Source organism: Anguilla rostrata, chromosome 12 (genome assembly GCF_018555375.3).
Source record: "Anguilla rostrata isolate EN2019 chromosome 12, ASM1855537v3, whole genome shotgun sequence".
In the NCBI taxonomy this organism is placed as follows: domain Eukaryota; kingdom Metazoa; phylum Chordata; class Actinopteri; order Anguilliformes; family Anguillidae; genus Anguilla; species Anguilla rostrata.
In genome coordinates, this window is record NC_057944.1 from 11104213 (window position 1) to 11130098 (window position 25886).

The 25886-nt window shown below is 37.5% G+C and overlaps 1 protein-coding gene across 4 annotated transcripts in view; it reads left to right on the top strand.

The window, feature by feature from the left end:
- The window catches only part of LOC135236071 (opioid-binding protein/cell adhesion molecule-like), a 296427-nt gene that overhangs the window by 230544 nt on the left and 39997 nt on the right, over nucleotides 1–25886 (top strand). For all 4 annotated transcript variants that reach the window (XR_010324505.1, XM_064302241.1, XM_064302240.1 and 1 more), the window contains one exon: nucleotides 2839–3074. Coding sequence is in view for 3 of the 4 variants with exons in the window: in XM_064302241.1 (XP_064158311.1) it covers nucleotides 2839–3074 (236 nt within the window). In the remaining variant the exon portion in view is untranslated. The remainder of the gene's footprint in view (nucleotides 1–2838; nucleotides 3075–25886) is intronic.

A 25886-nucleotide genomic window follows, 5' to 3' on the forward strand; every position in this document is an offset into this window, starting at 1 on the left:
GCAAGCACAGTGTGATGAGTTGTGCACACACTAACAGACCTTGTGACTTAATTTGTCCCTTGTGCTCTGTAGACAAGTGTCAATCACCCATTTCTCTGATTTAGCAAGGCAAAAACACTGATGCCACCTCCTGTCCACTCCCAGGCTTATTATCAACCTTTGGAATGTGAGACTGTAAATCTCTAACTCAAAGGAGTTTAGTTTATGGTGGGTAATTCTGGACTCTCTGTCATTTTGAGAGACTCGAAACAAAAAATGAATGTTTTCATAAGACAGAGGATATCCCACCCATGAATTTATGTGATATGTGAATTTGGACGCAACGTGACCCTGTTGTGTCAGATTACCCTGAGATTTTCTGTAAAGTATGAAAATATTTTTCTGGAAGAATATTTGTGGCTATTTGGATAGCACATTCTCAGAAACTAAAGATGAAACTGATCTTTTTTGGTCCTGTAAGTGCCTCTCAAAGATCCTGTAATTTTTAAACTGTACCTTGTCCTGGCAACATCTTGGCATTATTATAATGCTTATGGATTAAATCAACATGGATCATGTTTTACTTAGCACTTTGAGTTAATTTTAAGTTCATTTTGGTTATTTCTAAACCTGAATCCTAAAATGTATATATTTAAACGCTTAATTTAAGTCAAACGATGTGGAGAAATGTTTATTGAACCTATGACCTTGATATACCACTGTTATAAAGAGTGTTATAAACATTCAGGATAATTAAAACTATAAATTCCGGATAATTCCAGCTATAATTAAACATATATTCCACAAAAACTGACATTAATGTACTGCTTCCAACAATGTGTGCACTATATTGTATACTTAGTGTAAATTATATGTAGGTAATTATAGAAATTGCATTAATTCATTAGATTTACATATTGATTAGTTCAGTTATTTCTTATTTATTTTTGCAACATACTGTCAAAGGATTCAGAACTACTTGCATTCCCGTGTGTAAAATTAACAGATCAGAGCACGTGAATGTACAATAGCGTAATCATTTACATCAGTCAGCATTCATTTCAATGCTTTCAGCAGTAATGTCAACTGTTGCAGCAAACGTATAATTATACACACATATATGTGAACTGTGTGTAAATGTAAACAGTATTTTACTTCTTGGAAAAAATGGGGAACCACAGATTTATGCTGTTTAGCCTAATTTCATTTCCTGGTATCTGACAAGCTTAATGGTACAATATAATAAAGTCTCAGCACTATGTCTGCCTTCTGCAGCTTGCACCTGAATAAATGTGTTGTATGAATAATTCATCACCTTAGCATATTTTATTTTATTTTTTTTAAATTGGTTTTGCGGAAGCTTTTCTGCCATAATCATGTGTGACCCTCACAAGCAGTCTGCATCAATTATTAATATGAATTTGCAAAAAAAAAAAAAATAATGATCATTTTTTGGAGAAAATAATGCATTGGCTCCTATGAGCTGATTTAAAAGTTTTACAATCTCTGTGAATGTTTTGCCTCGCCATTTCTTCATTAAGTAGAATCGCGGAGTTCTCAGTGTGACGCATTGAAGTAACCTCCAATAAGCCTCACCGAGGATCAATATTATTTTTATATGGAGGAGCAACAACGGCCCAACAAGACTGTTAAAGTACGAGATACAAAGCTGGCTGAAACTATGAGCGCTGAAATATCTAATTTGACCAGCCTTTCTCATGGGAACCTGAAATGGAAAAGTATGTGTCTGTTGGCGAACTAGGCCTCAGGAGGGAAAGCGGAGTAGCTGTGCTGTGAGACCCACGTAGCACGTCTCCCTCTACGTTATTAAAGTTTTGATACAACCTACAATGAACAGGTTTTTAGTCTTTAATCTCTCTCTCTCTCTCTCTCTCTCTCTCTCTCTGCAATGTGCATTTTTTATGTTTACACAGATATGCTTTTCATCAGTTAGTCCAACTAAAAACATATTTAGCGAACCATGGGCTGTCACATTTTTCTCAAAGCTAACATAGGACTTACACATTGTTCTGGTTGTGGAATTAATGCACTTTTCAAAAGTTACAAAAAATTGCAGCTCATACAGAAATATGGTCTGTAAGGATATGTTAAATTCACATCTGTGTGGATGACACCATAGACAGAATGCATATTTGTTTCAACATAATATGCATGTATTCAGTATGTTGTGCCTGTTTAATATGATTTGTGTTGCGCTTCACATTTTTATTGTATTCTTTCTGTTTTTGTGCTCAGTTGTTCATTTGTGTCTGATTTCTATTCACATAAAATCATAATGGTATTGGAGAATATTAGAGAATAAGAATAGTTCTTATTGCAAGTCCATTCGATTGAAAACTACAAATGAAGATAGTAACACAGCATCTGCATGGAATTTTCTGAAACTCAGAAAATTTGAAACCCAATGAGAAACCCAAAACTGCACAAGAATGCCAACAGCTTGCAACCTAAAGTAGCCATCAGCTTAAAGAATGAATGATGTTTTGAATTTTTATCTAATATTAACATTGGATAGCTTATCTTAAAATATGAGTTATGTTGACATGCATTATTTACAATAGAGGGGAGATTAACTATATGTTGTGTTTCATCCTTCATGAGATAGTGGGCAACACATCACAGTGAGCATTCAAAATGACTGTCAGGAAATGTCCGTACACAGCACTTGGACACCAAGGCTCCTTGAACCTCTACACAGTACTGTCTGAAGCAGCACCATCTAGAATCAATATAAACAGGACTGGCTGGTACTATGCAGGCACAGTGTTGGTAGTAGTGGCCTCTCTGAATTACGCTGACGCCCACACGTGTGTGACAAGCTATTCCGTGTACTTGCAGGTGCATCACAGACAGCAAAGTCTCCCGCGTGGCCTGGCTGAACCGCACCACCATACTGTTCGCCGGAAGCGACAAATGGACCTTGGACCCGCGCGTGGTCCTGCTCGACAACACAGCCGTCACGGAGTACAGCATAAAGATCCAGAACGTGGACGTGCAGGACGAGGGGCCGTACGTGTGCTCCATCCTGACCAACAGGAAGCCCAAATCCTCCAGAGTCCATCTCATTGTGCAAGGTACCTTCTCCTGCCTTAATGTACTTGCTCATCGAGCGGACTCACGTCTTCTTACTCATATTTAACCAGGGAAACCCCATTGAGACCATGGCCTCATTTTCAAAGGGCTCTGCAATACGATTACATATTAGCTGTCCTATAAATCGTATTTACTATGGCTATGCTCTGTCAGGCCTGTATTGCAGCCATTTTCAGCTCCTACTTGTTGCAGGGGCGAGTTGCCTTACGTTTTTCTCTTCAGCATATGAAGTGCAAGTTTCGATCAGGGGCATAACTTAGCCAGACAAGAATTTTCAAGTTTTTGGCATTCAAAAACTCCTTTTTTTGCTCTAGTAGTATGTTTGGGATGATTGTCTTGCCATAGAATGAAGCACTGCCCAAAGAGTTGAGGAAAGTAGCTGTAATGCCTACAAGAATGAAACCAACATGGGTAGAATTACCCTTTAATAAAAGCTGAGAACGTGCGCTTCAAGGGCGTTCTGACAATAATAGTAATAAACTATATATTGAGTAAATGTTTGTTTTTATTATTTTCAATCATTTTATTATAGTTTTTTGTTAGTTTTTTCTTATTCTCAAAATGCATTTCTCATTTTTAGCAATTTAGGTACAAACCTCTGTAGACACAAGACTAAATACTGACATTGGAATTGAATGTTGCTTTCATTTGGACCCTTTATAGATATTGATTTGGAGTCATGATGGCCCATCAGTTCCTTCAGCAGAATGCCAAATCAGTCATCAGTACTGGGACTTCAAATGGCAACAGAATATAATTCACAGTGGAATCAATTTCCAATACTCTGGGGCAGACTACAAAAGGACTACATTCACATTTGTGCCCTTTATGAGAGCAACAACACCAAAAATAAATAGTAAGAGTTTCGTAAGTAGTAAAAATTAAACCACAGAGAATGATCATTAGTAGACATGACAACCAGGGAAAACTTGTAGTAAGACGAAAACAATAAAATGAAATAAAAATGACATTTGTGGTAACGATGAAATTAAGGTGTCACAGCTGTTGAGTCTCCTTGATTTATATTCTTCGTTTATCACTTCTTTGTTCATATTTTGAATGGAAATTATGGTGAAAATGTAACTGCAAGTACATACAGTGTCATATTTTACAAGGAATGCAAGGAGTGAAAACATTTTCTCGGTACTCTTATGTTTTACCCTACAAATGGCACATCATCAAAAAAGTAAGCTACTTGAAAAAAAAGTTCAGATGATTATTTCTTTATTGGCTGGGTGCAATTGGAAAAGTCTTTTTTTATATCAGGCACTCAAAACCTTGTCACAGTGTTCATTCACTAAATCTAATTAAGAAGGTAAATGTGAGATGGGATTAATTTCCTTGAATGAGGTGTCAGTTCATGAATGGGAATTATACACCTAAAAAGGAAATAGAATTGAGGAAAAATAAACTAATGGGAATTTAGAGACACTAATGGAATATATTGAGCATGTAGATTAATCAGGATAACAATTTTATATCCAAATTCATACAGTGTAGAATAAAGTGTGCAGCTCAGAATTAATGTGATTTACATTAATGATGAAATTAAATATAGATGATTTTGATAATTCATCAGCCTTCTGTTGAATTAATCTTATTTGTTGCAGAAACATCTCCAGAATTCATATGCAAAGGGAAATTAAATATTTACCAATACTAGAGGGTAGCACGTCTATCAGTTATATAGTCACCTCCAAAATCATTGGCACCCTTGACAATATAAAATAAACAGACCAGGTAAAAAATAGTTTTATATTAAAAATATATGAAAATTATATTATTTCATTCTCATGAAGTTAATACATATTTTAAACATATAATTATTTTGTTTGCCAAAAATATACAGTATTGAGAAAAAGTCAGAGACCACCCATTTGTTTATTCAATTTCCAGTCAAATAAGCCATTCTGTGGAAAATAAATTAATTTTTAAAAAATGTCAGACAATAATGAAAAAAAAACATATTGAACAGAAAATTACAGAACAGTCTCCACTACTACCTAAATCTATCAGTATTTGTGTCACTTTATGTTTTCCATCCTTTCAATCAACAAACAAGTTACAGCTGTGTCCTCCCAACAAAGGTTGTTACCAAAAGGGTCAAAGATGAAACCCTAACATACTAACAAACAACTATCCAAACACACCTTAGCTGTATTGCAGATTTCTTTGTCATGTACATGGATAAAGGATATAAAGTAGTTTCCACAACTGGAGTTCAAAAGATTATTAAAAGATAGAGAAAATATGACTCCTAACAACTGTGCGAGAACTGGTAGACCGCCAAAACTACCCCATCACAATGACAGTGCTTAAATATTTTATCTTTGAGAAATAGGACAAAATTCAAGCTCCACTCCTGCTTCAGATCTGAAGAAATCCACAGTTTCTGTCAATCATTCCACTGTGAGAATACAACTCAATGCTATGAGTCTCAAAGAAAGTGTAGCTGTCAAAAAATTTGCTACTGAGAAAAGGAAATAAACAAAAGAGAGAAAATTGCTAACTTTAAGCTTTTTTGTAAGAACAGGCAGTATACTGTATATGCCGAAGGATTTGGTAGTGCCTTGGAATAATGTTTGCCCCCTTCCTGATTTCCTCTATTATGGCACATTTGTCAGACTGAATGGTTTCAGATCTTTTAACACTATGTAATATTAGACAAAGGGAACCTGAGTAAACACAAAACACATTTTTTAATTACCATTCTATTTCTTTAATGATGAAAGTTATCAACACCCATGTCACACATGTGAAAAAGTAATTACCCCCTTAAACCGTCAGCAGAAATAACTGCACCCAAACACATACTATAATTTGATATCTGTCTTTCACATCACTGTGGTGGAATTTTGGCCTACTCTTCTTTGCAGGATTGCTTTAACTGCATTTCAGGCCCTACCACAGCATCACAGTTAGGTTCAAGGACTAGGCCACTTCAAAACTTGAATTATGTTTCTTTTCAGCCATTCAGATGTGGACTTGCTTTTGTGTTTGGGATCATTTCTTGCTGAATAAGCCAATTACGCTTCAGCTCAGAGACAGATAACCGGACATTCTCGTTCTCCTTCTGTACAGAGCAGAATTCATGGTTCTTTCAGTCATGGCAAGTCGTCCTGTTCCTGAGGCAACAAAGAATCCCCACACCATCACACTCGTATTATATTAATGCTGTATCTACTTTATTCTAGTCTTAATGGGACATGTGTAATCCAAAAAAAGTTCCACTTTTGACTCATATATCCATAGAACATTATTATTACAAGGCTTGGGGAGCATCCAGATGCTTTTTTTTGCAAGTGTGAGACGTGCATTGATGTTTCTCTTGGTTAGCAGTAGTTTCAAACTTGCTACTCTCCCATTAATCCAATTATTGCCCATGAACACAGACCTTAGCTGAGGCTAGAGAGGTCTACAGTTCTTTGGATGATCTGGGATATTTCGTGACTTCCTGGATATGTTGCCACTATTCCAAGTGTTCTCCATTTGCAAACAATGGCTCTCATTGTTGTTCAGTGAAGTCCCAGTGCCATAGAAATGGCTTTGGAAACCTTTCCTGTTTAATATATTTCAACCTCTTTTTTCTCACCTCTCCTGGAATTTATTTTGACTGTGGCATAGTGTCCTCATAAAAACTTTGTAATGACTACTTCACTCTGATAGCGAGGTACAATATGAGTGAGCTTTAGATTCAACAGGCAAGCCTGGCTGTGTTCAGTAGGCTGAATCTAATGATCAATTGTTGATTGAATAACCAAGGGGGGAATTACTTTTTCACATGGTGATATGTTTGATAACTTTTAGCATTAAATAAATGGAATAATAATTTAGAAAATCTGTTTTTTGTTACCCTTCCCATTATGTCACTGTATAAAAGCTATAAAATATAGCTCAATAGCTGTGTTGTTTATTTTATACTGCGTTTTTTTGCACATCTTTGATCATGGTGCCAATAATCTTAAAGGTGACTATATGCATTCCCAATGCTTTGCTCAAATAGGGTATGTGTTTTAAACCATTGACATTTGGCTGAATTATTATAGCCAATAACTCTGTTGTTTGTATCAGAAAAGGTCAAGAAGATATATAATAAGGCCAGAGGCAGAAAGCAGTCAAAAAGGCTTGGTTAATATCAGGTTGAAACATCATGGAGATATATTTGGCCTAGTTTATGGTCAGCTGTAGACGGATATCACTTTTCTTGTTGCTTTCACAGAAGTGAAGTCCCTGCGTGAAATTTCGCCATTAACTTTATGGCTGACTTATGTAACCGTGGTCAGAGTGACTTTCACAAAGGCTTGGTAGAATATATTCTATAGATGAACCTGGTGGCCATCTCGTTTTGTCTTCTTAGCTTCCTAAGTACAGGCGGTTCTGGTTAGCACTGGGATGTTTCTGGTGCTATATATGAATCTTGGCGACATATAAAAGGGTAGTACAAGTACTGTCACAGTGCTGTTCATGGTCATGCCTCCTCATTATTACTCCTTACATGATTAATGAAATTGGAATGGGAATGTTTCCTTCTTCAACAGTTAAGCCACCGTTTTGAATGTTGGAAATCCAGAGTCATGTAGCTACACTCTTTAAAAAAGGGGTTCTAAAAGGGTTTTTGCTTGTTTTCATAGGGGAACCGTTTTTAGATCTTTATGAAACCCTCTATGGTAGATGTGAAAAGTGAGAAACAAAGAAACCTTGTACTAGATAGGGTTCCTCGATGGAGAAGCAGAGGAACCTTTTGGAACCCTTTCTTACAAGAGTGCACTGTAAGGGCTGGGCACCATTTTGCATCAACAGGTCAGACTGACGTCACGATCACATGATCATGGTTGGAGAAACTGGTCATGGTGACTGGGTGCAATACATCACTTTCTGTCCTATGAAATGAGCCCTCGCATCTCTGTTTCACTTATTCTTTCTTTGCTGCTCCACCGGAGAGACGTGTGCAAGGCACTGTCTCTCAGGGCACAGGCCTAAAGAGAGCAAAGGCCTGCCTGTAAAGATACGTGTGCTGAGACGCACTGTCTCTCTTGGGTTATAGCTACGACCAGTGGTTTATAACTCCAACAAAACGTGTTAGCTACAGTACATACTTGTAAGTACATACTGTCCCTTGTGCACCAATACCTCCTATTTATATCTCCTGCATTTCTTGGTGCCTACTTGTGAAGATTGTTAAAAATGTACATTATTTAATTATCTGTCCTCACTATTCTACAATTTGTAGAGGTGTTTTTACAGTGTAATACTCTGGTCTTTGAAGACATGGAAAGCCTCAAAAAAGAAGTTAACAATTTTCTCTTAATGGAAAGCAGATAATGTAATGTATCATACATTACAGTGTAATAAATGAAGTTATACAGTATGGAGAGCTAAGAATTTTGTCAGTTTATTATTTTATTTTTTGGCAAGGATGAGTTCCCAATTGTTACCTTTCCAATGTGGTGTGGTGGTTTATTTTTTCTGTGCAAATCAATGCTTAAGATAACTTGGCGTGTTTTGAAAAGATATTTAGCATTCATTAAAAATGATATTCAAAATTCATTTGGCAACATGCTCTTCTTTGTCTAAAAATTGCATGCCTTGACTGCCCGTGTAAGCACGCAATTGTTATTTGACAGTTAATTCACTGATGAGACTTCAAATACCTATTTTATTAAGTGCACCATTCAAATGCAGTGTCCTCTAGCCTTTATTAGTTTGCTAACTATCAAGTCTGTTTTGCAGTGACACTGATAATGACTGCCACATGTCAGTGGCGTAGTCATTTTCCGTGACCTGGTTCAGCATAGTGAAATAGGAATATTGAGTTCATCATGGAGGTCTGTTTGTACCATGTCGCGGTCCTGTTGTGTTTTTAAATGGCAAGCATATTGTTTGTCTAGAAGCTGGAAATCCATCGCTGTGCTCAGCTGGTGAACCTCTTTTACCCCTGTCTTTGAGGAAATGTCATGGCTGAAATGTGTAGTATTAGCAATCGATGAATTTTGGATCAGGATTATGTCAACTGAAACGGCAAAACCATCACAATGCCCCCATCCACACCACCTATCAAACATTATACTCAAATACATCATTCTTTCCTATTGATCAAGAGGCATTTGAAAGGGCTCATATAACCAATAGAAAAGCATCAGGGCCCTTGACAGAAATTTGAAACCTGCAGTTTTCCACCAGCCCAGTAATCTTCGGTTCAGCAAACAAGGCATTATGTTATCCAGGCCAACGCAAGCAGACAAATAAAGGTCATTTCAGCACTGCAGTGTTTAGTCAAACAAATTTTGGTCTGTGACTGTGAGAATGCCTCCCACACAATGCCTTTCCAAAGAAAGATACTGTGCATTTACTGTAGAAACAGTTATGAATAATGTCAATTAAATTTAATAAAAGCAGAAAATTTGACGTCAAACAAATATAATTTGATTTGCATAGCATTACCGAGGCATTGGTATAATAGAATCTACTAATTATATTTGGTAGTATACATTTCAAACCAATTAATTTTATGGTGATATTTATTTTCAGATGTTCTTAACCATTGTGACTTCTGTCATGGCAAGACACATGGGATAAATATCTCAATTATAGAAAGGTACCTTTCCCCCACATAAAATGGACCCCCAAAAACAATGCTATTCATTACTTTTATTACCTTGAGAAATGTCTTTTGACCTAACAGTGACAGCACTGTGCAGCATATTTTCAAATATCCATATGCATAATTAGTAATCTTGCTAATGAGGTTAAGTGGGCAATCACAAGGTGATGTGCGAATCATGGTCAAAGGTATTCCGCACAGTGATCGAATAACTAGCATGCTGTAAACACGCTGTGTAATTCAAGGTTGCTGAAGAATATTTGGAACCGAAGCAAAAGAAAGGGGAGGGATTATGTATCATAAGAGTACTGCAGGATGCTATACCAGAATGAATAATATAATGACGACATAAGTCAACATTACATCATATTTCACTCAGTGGTAATCTGAAACTGGATGCTAGGTATGGGATAGGCATGTTGTATTGAGTGTCTTAACTGACAGGGTGAGGGGAAAGAGGGAAAAAAACTAAACTATGACATGAAAAAAAATGTATCTAACAAATTTTCTGTACTGTATGAGTTAACCGATGTACATGCTTACATTTTTAACTGTGGCCGTAGTGTCACATATATTCCACAAGACAATGCTGCATTCTGAAAAACACTCACGAATATCCAGATATTAAAACAACATTATTGTGTTTCCAGGGGGGGCGGGATGCTGTGTGGTGGACAAGGAGTTTAGTGGTCAGTGCCCAGGGTGCTAGAGCTGTAACCTTGTCAGTGTGTCAGGCTGGCAAGCAAGGGCTGGTCTCATTGGGGGGGGGGGGGGGGGGGGGGAAGACAGGAAGTCAGGGTGAACACACATCTTAGTATAAGACCTAGAATTGTAATGTGCATATATGATATACAATTAATAAAGAAATAATGTCTGTTATATACGTATATCATGATATGAAAGGTATAATTTGTGCATTGTAATTACCCATTGAAGCATTTATATACAAAGCATTGTTTAATTGGTAATACTGATCGCACATGAATTTATGCAAGTGTTACCAATATGAAATCACATTTTATTTTTATTTTTAGTACTGACTATATTAATTAGGCCATGATAAAAAAAAGTATACTTACCTCTCCTAATGTATTAATAGGGAAATTAATTTGGAGTTGAAGTTGATGTTAGCACCATCAAAAGTGGCTGTTTTCTTCCATGCACAGCTATATTTTGCTTTTACACCCTATGCAATACTGATATGGTGACAATATTTGGTATAATGAGCTGGATATTCTATTTCTGCTTATTGGTAAAATTAAAATCTTATGTAAATATTCGTGTTAATTGTAAACTAATTAAATAGAATAAAAACAGAATAATAAAATATTTATACCATAGTACTAACATTATGATTTTGATTTCACAGAGTCGGGGTCTTTTGATATATTATTTTCCATATTAAATGCATTTGCAAAGTTATACTTTGATATTTTGGGTACAAAGGGGAACAAAGGTTTCCTTTTTATCTTCACTCATTTAACTTTATCTGTCAGAGATGCAATGAAAGGATTTTAGATTTATGTCTAGGTTCAGAAGGAAAAGAATATTAGGCGATGTTTTATAAAAGAATATTAGGTGAGGTTGCTCATCTCGTTAAGGCATGTGTAGTGCATGGATGGGCCTCGTGATCTGGTTTCAATTCTTACATCGCCAGCAACGATCTTGCTTGAGTGTGCATTCTGTGAAAACGCATTACATACAAAGTGGTGTTTGACTCATTACTGATAGGAGCAATGACTCACACATGGTAAATGCTGAAAATGGACATCTGGGTACTAAAGCTAATAAAAAGGATATGGTTGGCTGCAGACACCCCCAGAATGTTAAGAAGCAGGTAATAAGCATGAGCCAGAGGGGGGGGGAAACACTAATTCGTTTTTTTTTTTTTGTTTTTTGATCCCAGTTAAAAGGTGTATTAAAATGTATGAGCACATAAAATATTTTCTTAAATATTGTAAAGGCATACTATGCAGGATTTTCCTCCACTCCTCCTCCATCTTCTATTGCCACCCACTCACCCTGAGCACCCAATTTTGGACCGTGTGCTACCTAGCACGAGGTGTAGCTAACAGGATAGCTAGGGGTAACATTGCAATACTTACAGGTCCAATAAAAAACAAGTATCACTTTTCATCCTCTGCAAACTTCAGCTGATGCCACCAAAGAAAATAAATTCTAAGGTGAATATCGTTTTTGAGCCCTTGTCTTTTTATTTTAAGGTACATGGGCTTCGCCTGTACCATTGCAGCAGCAGCTAGGTAGTAACAATGCACTCCACTGAAATCTGATCCTAAGCCATAGGCTCTGTGGCCACACATCCAACTTCCAGAAACAAAGCGCTAATGTGCCACTGTCGTTTTATAGGCTGTTTTTATTTGCCAAATGTGCCAAATATGCGGTATTATAGGGGGGAAGAGCATAACATAATCAAGCCACTTTCAGGGAGGGATGGGTTCAGGGGGGGCTAAAGGCCAATAGCCTGGTGCTGGGTTCCCTGCTGGATATGCATTAGCATGGTTATTTTATAATATTTTCAAGGTAAAAAACCTGAAGAGTTTGCCTTTAATGATTGTTTACAGTGAAAGGTCGATAAGTAGAATTCAGTCAACATTTGACATGAATTTTGTTTCACGTTTTTTTCTTCACAAATTCTGTCTGCAAAGGTGGACAGACTCTTCAAGTGCCGCCTGTGGAGTGCAATTTACTTGGCGATTTTATGCTTTGTAACAGCCATATCGTCAACAGTTATTAATCTGGATTGGAGTGATGTATAGTGCAAATCATTCTCACAGCATTGAGACAAATAGTGTATATGCAGTATATCTTTCAGAGATTCAGTAACGAAAAATCAATGGTGCACTCAGTGTAAAAAAACAAAAAAAAATACAATCCAAGATTACAAAAGCTAGGCCATCAGAGTACCTCCCAGGATCTGTGTGCTGAGTGCTGCTTGTAGTGGCCTGTAATTACTGAGCAGTTTCACTTTTTAAGAATTGTGTGGCTGTCTCCTTAATGGCTGTCTGTTGACCACATTCTAAAAAGATAAAAATGGATTTGTTTACTTTAATGTTGGAAAGGACTTTTAAGGGCTTATACTGATGGCACTTCATACATTTAAGTCAAGCTTTCTTGTTCTGTAATCATGGAATTAGTGCTCTATTTTTATTTCAGACCAAAACAGAGCACACTGAAATGGCTTTAACAGTATATATTACTGAAATTACTCTGGTCTAACAGGGTAATGAAATAATATTTGAGCCATTACTGCAACAGAACAATGCTGATGTAGATCTCAATTACACTGTAAATGCTTATCCACCCATGACAGAACCCTTTAATGTATACTCTATACAAATGTTCCAGACTGCCAAATTAACATAAAAAACTATGGTCAATTGACACAAATAATCATCCGTTGCCGGGTTAACAGTTAAAAAAAAAAATGTTAAGTCAACAAGTTTCAATTTTTGAATTCATACCAGTTAAACTCTTAATGTTAATGTAACATAATTTAGTTAAATTCAATTAATAAAATCTACATCACACACCTAACACATATTTGGGTGTTTGTACTCAGATATAATAGCAGAATGCATATACTCATTTTTCATGTTCAAATGACTATTTGCCCACTTATAGTTCTAAAACATACATTCTGTATCGTATGCTCATTTAACATTATACAAGCACATCATTACAACACGAGATGTCATGTTATGTTGAACATAAAACATTTGTACTGTTTTGACCTGAAAGTTTTTCATTGTCCTTATCGACTCATTATTTTTGTATACACTTAATAATAGTGAAGGGTTGAAGTTCATTATGAACTACAGCACTGAAACCGTTCATTTCAAACATTAAGGTTAGCAAGGAAGGCACTCTCCTTTCTTCCAATAAACGAACAGATTCCAGTACTCTTTCACATTCCAGGACCTGTCACTCCACTTCCCAGTTAGACTCTGCAATTAAAACCTAACCTGCATGTTTTCAGACTGAGGAAACAGAGAAAAAAAATGCCAACTCCACACAGACATTCAAACCCAGGACCTTCTTAATGTGAGGCAAACGTGCAAAAGTGCTACCCACTGGCCAAATTCATAGCTAGATAGCTAGCAATATAAAACAGAATGGCTACATGCAGTAGAAATGAAATTGGAACAAATGACTTATACAACTAAGACAAAAAGCATTTAAAATATTGTTTTTAAACATGGGCATGTATTGCAGAGTGATCAATTGTTAGAGAATTTTTTAAAGACAAACCACTTGCAAATTTTAAAAAGGCAAGAGAGTGGTAAACGCCTGTCCACCAACAGTGAGCAAATTATCTCTGTAACTCTCACTGGTTACACTGCTGTAGGTAATTTTAAATGTGGTAATTGCATTAGTTGTCCATTTAAGAGTACCACTGAATGGTTTAAATGTGCAGCTAATGGAAAAAGAATGACAATTAATCGTTTTTTCACGTGTAAAACTAAAAATGTTTTATACGTGATCAGTTCTCCCTGTGGTCCTGATTGGTGACCTGTCCAGGGTGTGTTCCTGCCTATCACCCGATGCATGCTGGGCATCCCTTGTGACCCTGACCAAGATAAGCAGGTAAAGATGACGGATGGATGGATGGACAGATATCCTTGTGATAAAGTGCACATTGAGGAGACTGAGCATCCTTCAAAATAACACATTACAGAACACAGAAGCATTTAGCCAGACATTTTAAAGAGGCCAAAGATCCCATCTCTATGTTCTTTCATAGGAATTGACTTAGTTACGCTAGGTACTAGAGGGGAAGACATTGTCATCTGTCTCCACCCACAAGGTATGAATGAAGAGCTTAGTCTTAAAGATTTATTTTATATGATTCTGTTTGTCACCTTATTTTAATGAACCTTTTGTTTTCCTAATGAGATTAAGTCATAGTCTATTTCAGTTGTTACCTAATTACTTCAATTGCACTCAGCTACTTTACAGCTGATAAATGGTTGCTGTTGTTACTCAACATCGCATATGTTATATATCCAAAAGTATCTGGACACCCCTTCGTCTGGGGCTGCTTTTCATGCTTTGGGCTAGGCTGTTTAGTTCCAGTGAAGACAAATCTTAATGCTACAGCTTGCAGTCATATCCTAGACGTTTGGGGAAGGCCATTTCTTGTTTCAGCATGACAATGCCTCTGAGCAAACAGCGAGGTCTATATAGAAAGGGTTATATCAAGAACGGTGTGGAAGAACTTGACTGGCCTGCACAGAGCCCTGACCTCAACCCCATCCAACACCTCTGGGATAAACTGGAAAGCCAAATGCGAGCCAGGCCTAATTGTCCAATCAGTGATTGACCTCACTAATGCTCTTCTGGCTGAATGGAAACAAATCCCTGCAGAATCTAGTATAAATCATTCCCAGAAGAATGGAGGTGGTTACAGCAGCAAAGGGTGAACCAAATCCATATAATGCACATAATTTTGGATGAGATGTTGGATGTCAGGTGTCCACGTACTTTTGGCCATGTAGTGTCACGTAACATAACATAATGACAAGAACAGGCCATTCAGCCAAACAATACTTGCAATTTTCCTGACTAAATTGTACCTAGTTCTCTGATTACCTACAGACCAGACAGTATCTTACACAAGCCTGGTCTTGAAAATCCCCAGAGTTTCTGCCTCTACTACGTGACCTGGCAGGCTATTCCACACATTGACTACTACTTGTCACTTGCTAGCCTATTGATCAACTTTGTAATTGAGTGCTCCCGCAGGTGTGTATGTAAATCACTGTTTTTGTCTCTTGCAATATCACCCTGAAGAAGGCTCCCAGCCGAAAAGCGTTGATATTTTAACACATTTTATAATAAATACATTTTAACTTCCATCGCTTTCCGAGAGTGGCTGAAATTTTTGAATTCAGTTTTTGCATCACTCTGTAGTGTATTGCTCAAACACCATTTCTCTTCACTGAAGTGCCAGACCAGCAACATTGTCTGTAACCAGTAAATTTGAATACATTTGCCTTCTTTTTTAATGAGGTTGAGTGTAATTTAAGTAAATAGAGCATTTTAAAAATCATTTACTTAGAGTTCACTTAAATTTAGTCTTTTAATTTACTTAAAAATAATATTATAGAGTTTGTATCTGTAATGTGTAGATGTTTTCACTTAAATAAATTACATCGGGAACTTACTATATATAACATGTTTTGTCTTGCTTAAAATCTATCTGAACACTTAGTAGAAGTAAATTAGATTAACAAGGGAAAGTTAAGTTTTAGCCATTGTTCTGAATAGCTAATCTACGAATGTTTGTACATAGTATATTTTGTTATAATGGCATATGATATGTAATGCACTACATTTACAAAAGTTTCTGGGCACCTCAACAGCATACCCATATGTACTCGTTAAACATCTCATTCCAAAACCATGGGCATTAATATGGAGTTGGACTCCCCTTTGCTACTCTAACAGCCTCTACTCTTCTGGGAAGGCTTTCCAGTAGATTTTGGAATATGGCTGCAGGGATTTGCTTCCATTCACCCACAAGCATTAGTGAGGTTGGCCACTGAGGTTGGATGTAAGGCCTGGATCGCAGTCGGCATTCCAATTCATCCTACAGTAAAGGTGTTTGATGGGGTAGAGGCCAGGGCTCTGTGCAGGGAAGTCCTTCTTCCCCAGCACACTCAGAAAACCATTTCTTTATGGACTTTTTTTTTGTGCATGAGGGCATTGTCATGCTGAAACAGGAAAGGGCCTTCTCCAAACTGTTTCCACAGAAGAATGTCATTGTATGCTGTAGCATTAAGATTAACTCACTATTTGGGCCAGTACAGTTGGCACTATGCATCCCGCCAAACCCACATTCATGAGTCAGACTGCCAGATAGCGAAGCGTGATTCATCACTCCAGAGAACACGTTTCCACTGCTTCAAAGTCCAATGGCGGTGCTTTACACCACTCCAGCCAACACTTGCACGTTGCGCATGGTGATCTTAGGCTTGTGAGCGGCTGCTCGGCCATGGAAACCCATTTCATGAAGCACTTGACTAATAGTTCTTGTGGTCACGTTGTATCCAGAGGTAGTTTGGAACTCTGCAGTGAGTGTTGCAACCCAGGACAGATGATCTTTACACGGTCCACGCTTCAGCACTCGGCGGTCCCGTTCTGTGAGCTTGTGTGGCCTACCGCTTTCTGGCTGAGCTGTTATATGCTCATATACATTTCCACTCAACAATAACAGCACTTACAGTTGACTGGGGCAGCTCTAGCAGGGTGGGAATTTTACAAACTGCCTTGTTGGAAAGGGGCACACTATAATGGTGCCATGTTGAAAGTCACTGAGCTCTTCAGTACTACCCATTCAACAACCGATGTTTGTTAATGGAGATTGCATGGCTGTATGCTTGATTTTATGCACCTGTTAGCAATGCGTGTGGCTAAAATAACTGAAACCATTAATTAAGTGTCCACATACTTTTGGAAATGTAGTGTTGAGAATAAGAATAATGTCAGTGGCTATTATGAAGGAAAAAAATGGTTGACACTGCAACTTTTTCAAGTGAACTGTATTAAATACTTTAGTGCAATGTGTTCACAGAATTTTTTTGATTGTTTTAACAAGTAGCTACATCTTTAAAAAATGTGAAAAGAACCAAATAAAATGTGTTGTGAGTAGAAATCACATTTTGATTAGGCAGTTAAACATGATTACTTGCTTTGACATAATAGCAATTTGTCCAGTTAATAGGATCGATTTTATTGCTTTTGAGTAGAGTGTATTTGGCTTTACAATGTATAAGTAACATTTCACTACATGTTTTACTTATTTGTTTCGTTGATTATTCCCGGGGTTCAAATTACTGTAAATTAAAAAGGCTGGCTGTTGCATACCTGGACACAGTAGAATGACATCACCTAAATGAAATCTTTTGGAACATTGAAAGCCCAGATTGGTCAGGGCTCAGTTAGTTCAAATCACATGGTCTGTGTTCAGTTAATGGTTAAATTTCACACCGGATATGACTAGCTTCCATTTACTGTATTAGATGGAACTTGATTTATCTTTGTCTGTTATCTTTTGCTGTTGTTTTGTAGTCTAAGGGGAAAGTCTTTGGAAGCTTTTCTAGAGTACTAAAATTCTTCAGTACATTTTTTCTGACATAAAAGCAATCTCATTATTGAATCCTATTCAACCGTCATTGCCGGTATTGTGTTCAATACATCACAGACTGTGCAATAACAGAGCCATCTTAAAGTGTTGGGTCATTTAATCTCAACAGTTTTAAGTAGTGTAGAAAACACATTAGCAGATGCAGCTACTAAAAAGTCTATTACTGGATGTCTATCAAGACCTAGCTTTATGGGCTCAAAATGTGTTAGGCATCCTTCTTAACGGTAAATCAGGTGTTGCACAAAACAAAAGTGTTAGATCAAGGTGATTTCGTGGGTTTTCTACTTCGAGTCCGAAAATAAATTCACTGTCCTTTTGATTCCCTATCCCTCTCCTTGATGTTTGCAAATGGGAATGTTGCTCAATTATTTTGATTATAATTTGCCCTTCAAATTTTATTTGCTGCTTTTTGCTTTTATCTCTGTGAATGACACAGTATTATTCACCTTTGATTTGCCCCCCTGCTCCCCCCTGTTTGGCTTTGAGAATGATACCGGCTCGTTCCCCTTCCATGATCCTCCCTCGTCCTTGCCGTTTACCTCCAGGAATGATACAGCAGTATTTCTCCATCAATTCCCTCCCTGCTCCTGTGCTGTTTACTCTGGGGATGATGCAGTATAATTCCCATTTGTTTCCCCTTTGCACATATCACTGTTTATCTTTGGCAATGCTACACCATCATTTCCTATTCCACTCCTAGTCGTTTCGCTACGGAACATTACAGTATTATTCCCTTTGGATTATTATTATTTTTTCATTCCTCGTGTTTTATGTGTTGAACATCGGGGTATCGTCTCCTTTCAATTATCCTTCCTGCGGCTTGTCGTCGTTTCGTTTTGGGAACATTGAGATCATTCTCTTGTAATTACCTATCCTGTTTCATGTCATTTACATCACTTACGTTCGGTTCTCCTTCCCACTCCTCGTTAATCACATCTATATGTGATGTAATGTACTGCATACACCATGTCCTTTCAAAGGCAAGCACAATAGTCTTCAATATTTTCCATGCTACACTCAATATACATGCCAATATGTCTGGCACAGAATTGAAACTGTCCATAATAGTGGAATCTTAAAAAAAAGGCAAAACATTTATACATATAAAGGCAAATATGTTGACCATTCCAAGAAGTACTTTATTTGAAAGTAGAGGTGGAGCCATGGTCTGTTTCTGTTGTTTATGCTTTGAGCAGTGTGACTGTGGAATGGATTTTCCGTGTCCTCTACAGGTTTGTGTGGGGTATATTCATAAAAATATTATGTAGCTTCTTTAGGCATTCTCGTTTGGACAGGTTACACGTGTGTGCCCGTCTTTCTATATTCATTATCATTTTTTCCTTATTGGCGTTTGGAGGCAGGGGAGTACTACGGGTTTTTCAATTTCATTACAAACGGCTATAAATGGAATTCTGGATTAGTCATATTCTGTTTCCTCAAGTGTAATCATGTGCGACTGTGTTTTTCAGATTAGAGGCAAAAGAAAGAAAGAAAGAAAAAAAAAACAGCATTAAGCTGAGGGGCTCATTATGGGATTGAGGAGCAGCTACCCACCACATTCCAAACGCAAGTAATGAGCCGTTTGAAATATTCAGAGGCACTAACAGTGTAGAAATGGGAGAACAGGCCCAGGGAAGATTAGCTTGTTTAACGAATTAGGATCTGCTTCATTACTGAGCTTCTGCCTCTGTTGGCAATGCTGTAATATTGCTGATGTTGCAGTATTAACACTTGGATCACTCTTTACACAGAGCGCATATTATATTAAAGCCTTCACTGTCTGTATTGTCTGTATGAGTACAAAATACTGCCGGTAATCATGCGTGGAGGACTTAAAAATAATTTATTTATTCATTTATTTAGATACTTATTTGCTCATTTATTTATTTATTATCTACCAACTTCTTTTTAGCTTTTTTCCCCCCTAACAGTACTCCCAGTTTGCAATGCCCTGCTATATTCACAAGCCTGTCCAATCACTGCAAAGTAATTATTTGAGACAGCGTAGCCAAGTACACACTCTACTCCAAAGCACATTTCGCCAGATGCTACTTCCTTTTCTCTCTGCAGTCCACCAGCTGGGCCGCTCTGCCATTGCATCAGAGATTGCTTAATGCGCAGGGGGCCACAGGTTGGCACAGACACAATTCCTGCTCAGTCGGAGGAGCCACTCTGTCTTGAATGGACAGGGACAGCACCATTGACTTGGCCATAAGTGTGTTACCCTGCAAGGCTGCCGGCCACCTTCAACACTAGCAGTCAGTATTTGATATCAGATCATATCATCATTGCATTGAGAATTAGGTGTGAAAGCCAGTGTTTTAACAAAGATTCTCTTTTGATTTTTATACGACTTTCAGCCCCTATGGAGATTGTGCTATGCCACTGAGGCATTATTTGTTCTTCATTTCATTTGTGACCAACGCTTGTATCCCACATTATGAAAGGCCCACACATGCACTGGCTGTAAGGAAGATGGGCCCTCTGGTTATGTTTAATAATTGATTTATTCGTTTATAAAAATAAGTTAATTATGGAACTTAATAAGCCTCAAATAAAAGTTCCTGTATTTTCTCATCATTTCCTGCATCATCGCACTAATGAGATGCATTTTGCCAGGAATATAGGAGTTTTTACTTCAGTAGGTTTTATGCTGTAATTCCATTGAAATAAGAACAGCAAGAAATAAGAACAGTGTGTGTGTGTGTGTGTGTGTGTCTGCGTCTGTGTCTGTGTGCGTGTGTGTGTGCATGTGTCTATTCAAACTATGACAAGACCAAATTAAAAATGTCAGTCAAATTAAATGAGCTATTTTGACATACAGTGTGTGGGCTATTTTGACATATATCTGCACAGGAGTAAAATTCCCCCCAAGCGCTTTCCATTGCAGAACATGTTTCTTTACCTCTCCCTCTTCTTCATTATTTTCATCACAACATTGCAACTTTTCCACATTTTCTGAAAAGTGGTGAAAGGTGAAAGGGATTACAGACATGAAGACAGACAATGCACACATCAAACCTCACAATGCAACTCTTACCTCCCCTTATTCTCTGTTGCCTTGGGAACGCATGCACCCCACTGTGCTTAATGACACTGTGAGGATGCTGGAGATTTCACTCTGCGTAACTTTATGAAACGTATCATCAGGCCGGTAGAGAGAAATGTCACAGGCATAAACTGATACGCTTAAATATGATCGCATAAAACAAGACAACACTGGTTTATGTAAGGACTTTTAAACTTATATTTCAGCATCCATGATTTCATTGCATGAAGGTTTTGCAGTAATGCCAGCAGCTGGATAAAATGAAAGCTGGATAACAAGAAAACAGCTTCAGAAATAGCTTTTCTTCCTCTGGCACAAAAGTCACAACGTAAGCATCAACTTATTGGGGAATGAAATAAAATAAAAAACACATAGAATACTTAAAGTAAACACAATTATTCAAACAAATATCTTGGTGACTGCCTAGCTTGCTGCTGGTAATGAGAGGAAGCTGGTTAATTCTGCCCCATAATGAAGGTATGTTCCTATTTCCTTCTTATTTCCATTTTCTTTGAATGTAGTATACTGTGTAAGTGAGACAGACGAAATCAGTCCTTTTTTTATTTTCTTAAAACAGCACAACCACGTGAGCATGTTTCCCTTAAGTGTACTATTTACCCGAGCCTCCCCGGAAGGTACAGTAACAGCCATGCAATTATATTAAATTCAGCCAATAAATCTATATGCAGGTGGACTGAGATATAATGATATATCATTGTCAGAGGCGAGTCAGTTCTCAGCTGGGGGGCTCCGGCTGGGTCTCTGAGGGACCGCGTGACATTCTGCGACATTCACGAGTCTTCTCAAGTGCAGCCTGTTCTATTTGGTCTAATGTTTGGTCTAAAATATTAAAATACGCTTTTTGGCTCACAGTTTCTCTATGCTCTTTACGTTCTGTTCGCTCTTCATACAATGGTGTCTTACATTTCGCTCGTACATAACAATCTTGATATGGTGCTCTGGGTACAATGCTAAAGTCACTTTAGGTTTAATTTTTTTAAATAGGGGCATTTTCTTTAAAAAAACAAAGCACAGTCAAAGCTACCTTGAAATCACAACAGAGATCCTTAAACGAAGTTCTACTGAGAGAACAGCCCTAGGCAGCCATTAAGTTTGCAATATTGATCATATTATATATAACATAACGATAACATGTGAGCAGCAATGTAATTGAACTAGCTGTGCTAACTGAGATCGATAAACAAATGCATGAAGTAGACAAATCTATAGCCAAATTCACTATTTCCTGAAATGATCGATTCAAGAAGTAAGCATTCCAACTGAATTTGTACCTTTTTCTCCTTTCTGTTTCGCTAATGACTGTGAAGGCTACATTTAGTCTGCAGTGATTGTGTTTCATCCTGAGACTCTACTCGCAGTTTTCAGACCCTCTGGGGAAGAAGAAGAAAGCTACATTTCACAGAGGTACTGACACATGGGTTAACCACCTAAGAGTCAATACTCTGTGCTGAAATGCACATTTCCTAATCAACGTTGGATAGGAATTGATTTGATATTAATTGCATTGATTACCATGTCCCGTGTACACTCTTTTGTTAACATTAATAGTAGTGCATTGTGTGGTCCACCACAATAAGGATGAGTTCTTCTTTAGTGCTTCTTAACACATGGGTCTATATTCACTTGCTTTGCTGTTATATTTTCAAAATGATTTCATGTTCATTATAATCTGAATCAAAACAAATCTGAAATCTCTTCAGTAATCATCAAAATATTTTGGGAATCAAATGTGGATGGGGGCATTGGTGGTAGACAATTCCAGCAAATCCTGGCAACTCTCATTGACAAACGCATAATCATAATTTATTTGGTCATACTTGATGACATCAGTCACAATTGATCTGAATACACAATGCTTGCAGCTAATGATTTGTTATGTTCATTGTGAAAGTCCTGGAGTGGACCTCCTCCTTAACATGCTGTGATGCATCCTGACTGGATGCTCATCAATACATTTAACTCAATTCACTGTAACTTAGTTTTTCTATCTCCATGTATTCTCTATTTAATTATTCATTTCTTTTTCATTATCTACAATACCCTAACAAGCCTTAAAAGAAAGTGGAACATAAATCTTAAGACCTTTTTTGTCAGGTTTTATTAACTGAGATCAGATGTTATAAACATACTTTTAAACGTACTCATTTTATGTTGTGTGTAGCTATTACTGTCCTTATAAAATGTGTAATTGGAATCTTTTATAGGAACATAATCACCTCAGGCCCCCACTGTTGCGGGTCACCCTTTTCTGCATGGTCTGTTACTTGATAGTGTCATCACTTTCCTCCAGTGGCGCCATATGTTTTTCTTCATGTTTACCTTCATCAGAGTTCCAGGGAAAGGACAGCTTATTTTCTTTTCCAAACGACCAGATTATATTTAACTACAATATGATTTTCTCTGTGCTTTTTCCTGCTATTTTTATTTTACAAACACCTGATTCATAATTTTGAAAGGGGAAAAAAAATATGCAAAATATGGAAAACACATTTAAAATAAGAACATGTTCCTTATCTAAATGTCATTGCCATTCAGTTGTCATGTCAATGTTTTTATTCAGAATACTGTAGATTGATGGTGAGAAATTAGACTGATAATGAGGATAAAAATTATAAGGAATTTGTCAGGAATGCAGAAATACAGCTGAATTAATAATGGACTTTTCCCTGACCTGGCATCTCAGGCAGCGTCAGGCTCCTGCGCCGTCCCTCACTGTATAGAGTCCGGCATGGTAGTCAATAGTGATTTACCAAGAATCACTGACTACCCAATGTTACAGGCAGTGCAAGGGAATAAATAAATAAATAAATAAATGAACTCTGTACCTTTGTGATTCCTGGCTAGGCTCTCCTGCATAATGTACCTGTTCTTTTCATAAATTCATTACAGAATGTTGTTATTCAGGTTGAGAAACTGTGCAAGAGCACATTTCTGCAATTTCTTTTTGCATATATGCAGATAGCTTTGATGTATGTTCAATATTCTATTTGGTGGGTGTTAAATATTAACTTACGGGTAGTGGTTTTGTAAGCTACTATATTCTATTATTATCCCATGAAATAATATGGGTTGGCATTGCTTCATACAGAAAACTGACTCATACACTCAGTCTGCGTGGGTTTAATTCCCTTTTATGCATAAGTCTTAATGAGAAGGAGATTTTATAGCAGCATGGATATATCACATTACTGCTGGCTAGTGTTTTCTTTTTAAACAAGGTCTTTAATGAGTCTTGGATTTATTGTCATGTTCTTTGGTCTATTTTGTCCTGGTTTTTTCTGAATCAATGCACACAATTAATGGAGTTTTCATTTGTCAGCTTGGCAATGCACGGTAGGCTATATTATTAATGACCTACTGAAACATTATGAAATCAGAATGCGTGTGAAATAAAAAGTGAACATATACAATATATAGAATAATAAAACCTTGATGCTGAGTTTGTGAATTCCAACACAATTACCCAATTGTTAATATCTCTTGCAAAAAATTAATAAAAGTCAAAAGGAAGAAAATGTGTTAACCTTACGAGGTCAAGTCAAAGGCTTGCTACCTTTAACTAGAGTGCTTGTACTGTGCAAGTTTTTATTTGCTTTTCTTCATTTAAAATGTTTTCTGCTCTCCGACTGTTACTATAATTGCTTACCCACTAAGGCAGTTGTGTAAAAACTTTATGCACAGTGCTTACCAAAATTATAAATATTGCTGGCGTGCTCCAACACTTACTAGACAGGGGTGTCCGTGTATCATAATAGGAACTGGGGCTGTTGTATAAATTCCCAGGTGGAACAGGTGTTGCTGTACCCTTGAGCAAGGTAACCTAAATAGCTTCAGAAAATATCGAGCTGCATGAATGGATTAAATGGATTGGTGTAAACAGTGTAAGCTTCATAAGTCGCCCTGGATAAAAGCATCTGCTAAATAAATATCAGATGTAAAAAGGTAAAATGGCAATATGTCAGAAATGGCAGTGAGGCAGATGAATTTACCCACCCGTTAACTGTAAATCCTGCTGCATTTATAAAAACCCAACAAACTTCAGGAAGTCAGGGGTATAGGCACTGCTTACTGGCTCATCCGTATTCTAGAGTGTGGATGGACTGGAAGCCCTGTAGAAAAACATACGATTGGTTCCAGCACTGCCCACAGATGGAAGGGCTTTGGTTGGCTGGAATGACAGCAGATCATTGAACACTAGTGACCCTCACTGGTTGATTGGGACATTAAGTGCCTCCATCTAACTCACCTCAAAGTGGCCCGCACTATTTTAGATCCAATGCTTTAAGAAATTGATATTTGTATTGTTCTATTCACTAAATAGCAGGATGCAACGAGTTTAAAATTGTTGCCATTCAGTTCAGTTTCGATCCAATTAAAAATGAATATGGGGGTGCCAGGTACCCTACTCCATAAAAGCGCCACTTGCGGCACATGAGTGAGCGCCATGCTCTCGAATCGAATCTGGTTCGTGCCAGTGCCGACCGTGGCCAGCAGCTCCATGGGACTGGCACATAATTGGCTTTGCATTGCTCAGAGATTTGGGAGGGATACAGTTGGAAGGGATATGTCGCATTGTTAGCACATTACTCAAGTGACTACCGCTGCTCGTCCAGGCGCCTGTGGCTAGCTCTCTTTGTGGTATGAATGGGTCTCCTCCACCTATGGTCTGGGTTTGCGTGGCTTGCAGCTACAGTGTGAAAAGAGGCATCTGACTGGCAGACACGTTTCAGAGGAGATTGGATTGTCTTCACTCTCCCTAGCTGGCAACAGGGGCCAAATTAAAAAAAATTTAAAATAAATAAATAAAAAATAAACAGAAGAGAGAAATGAATATGGGTTCCACATGACGCAAAATATAGATCAATGAAATATGAATGTGTTTCAAGTTGAAAAGTGCAAGAGTGTCTTCAGAGGCAGAATATGTTCCACAAGTATGCACATACGGCAACCAAAAT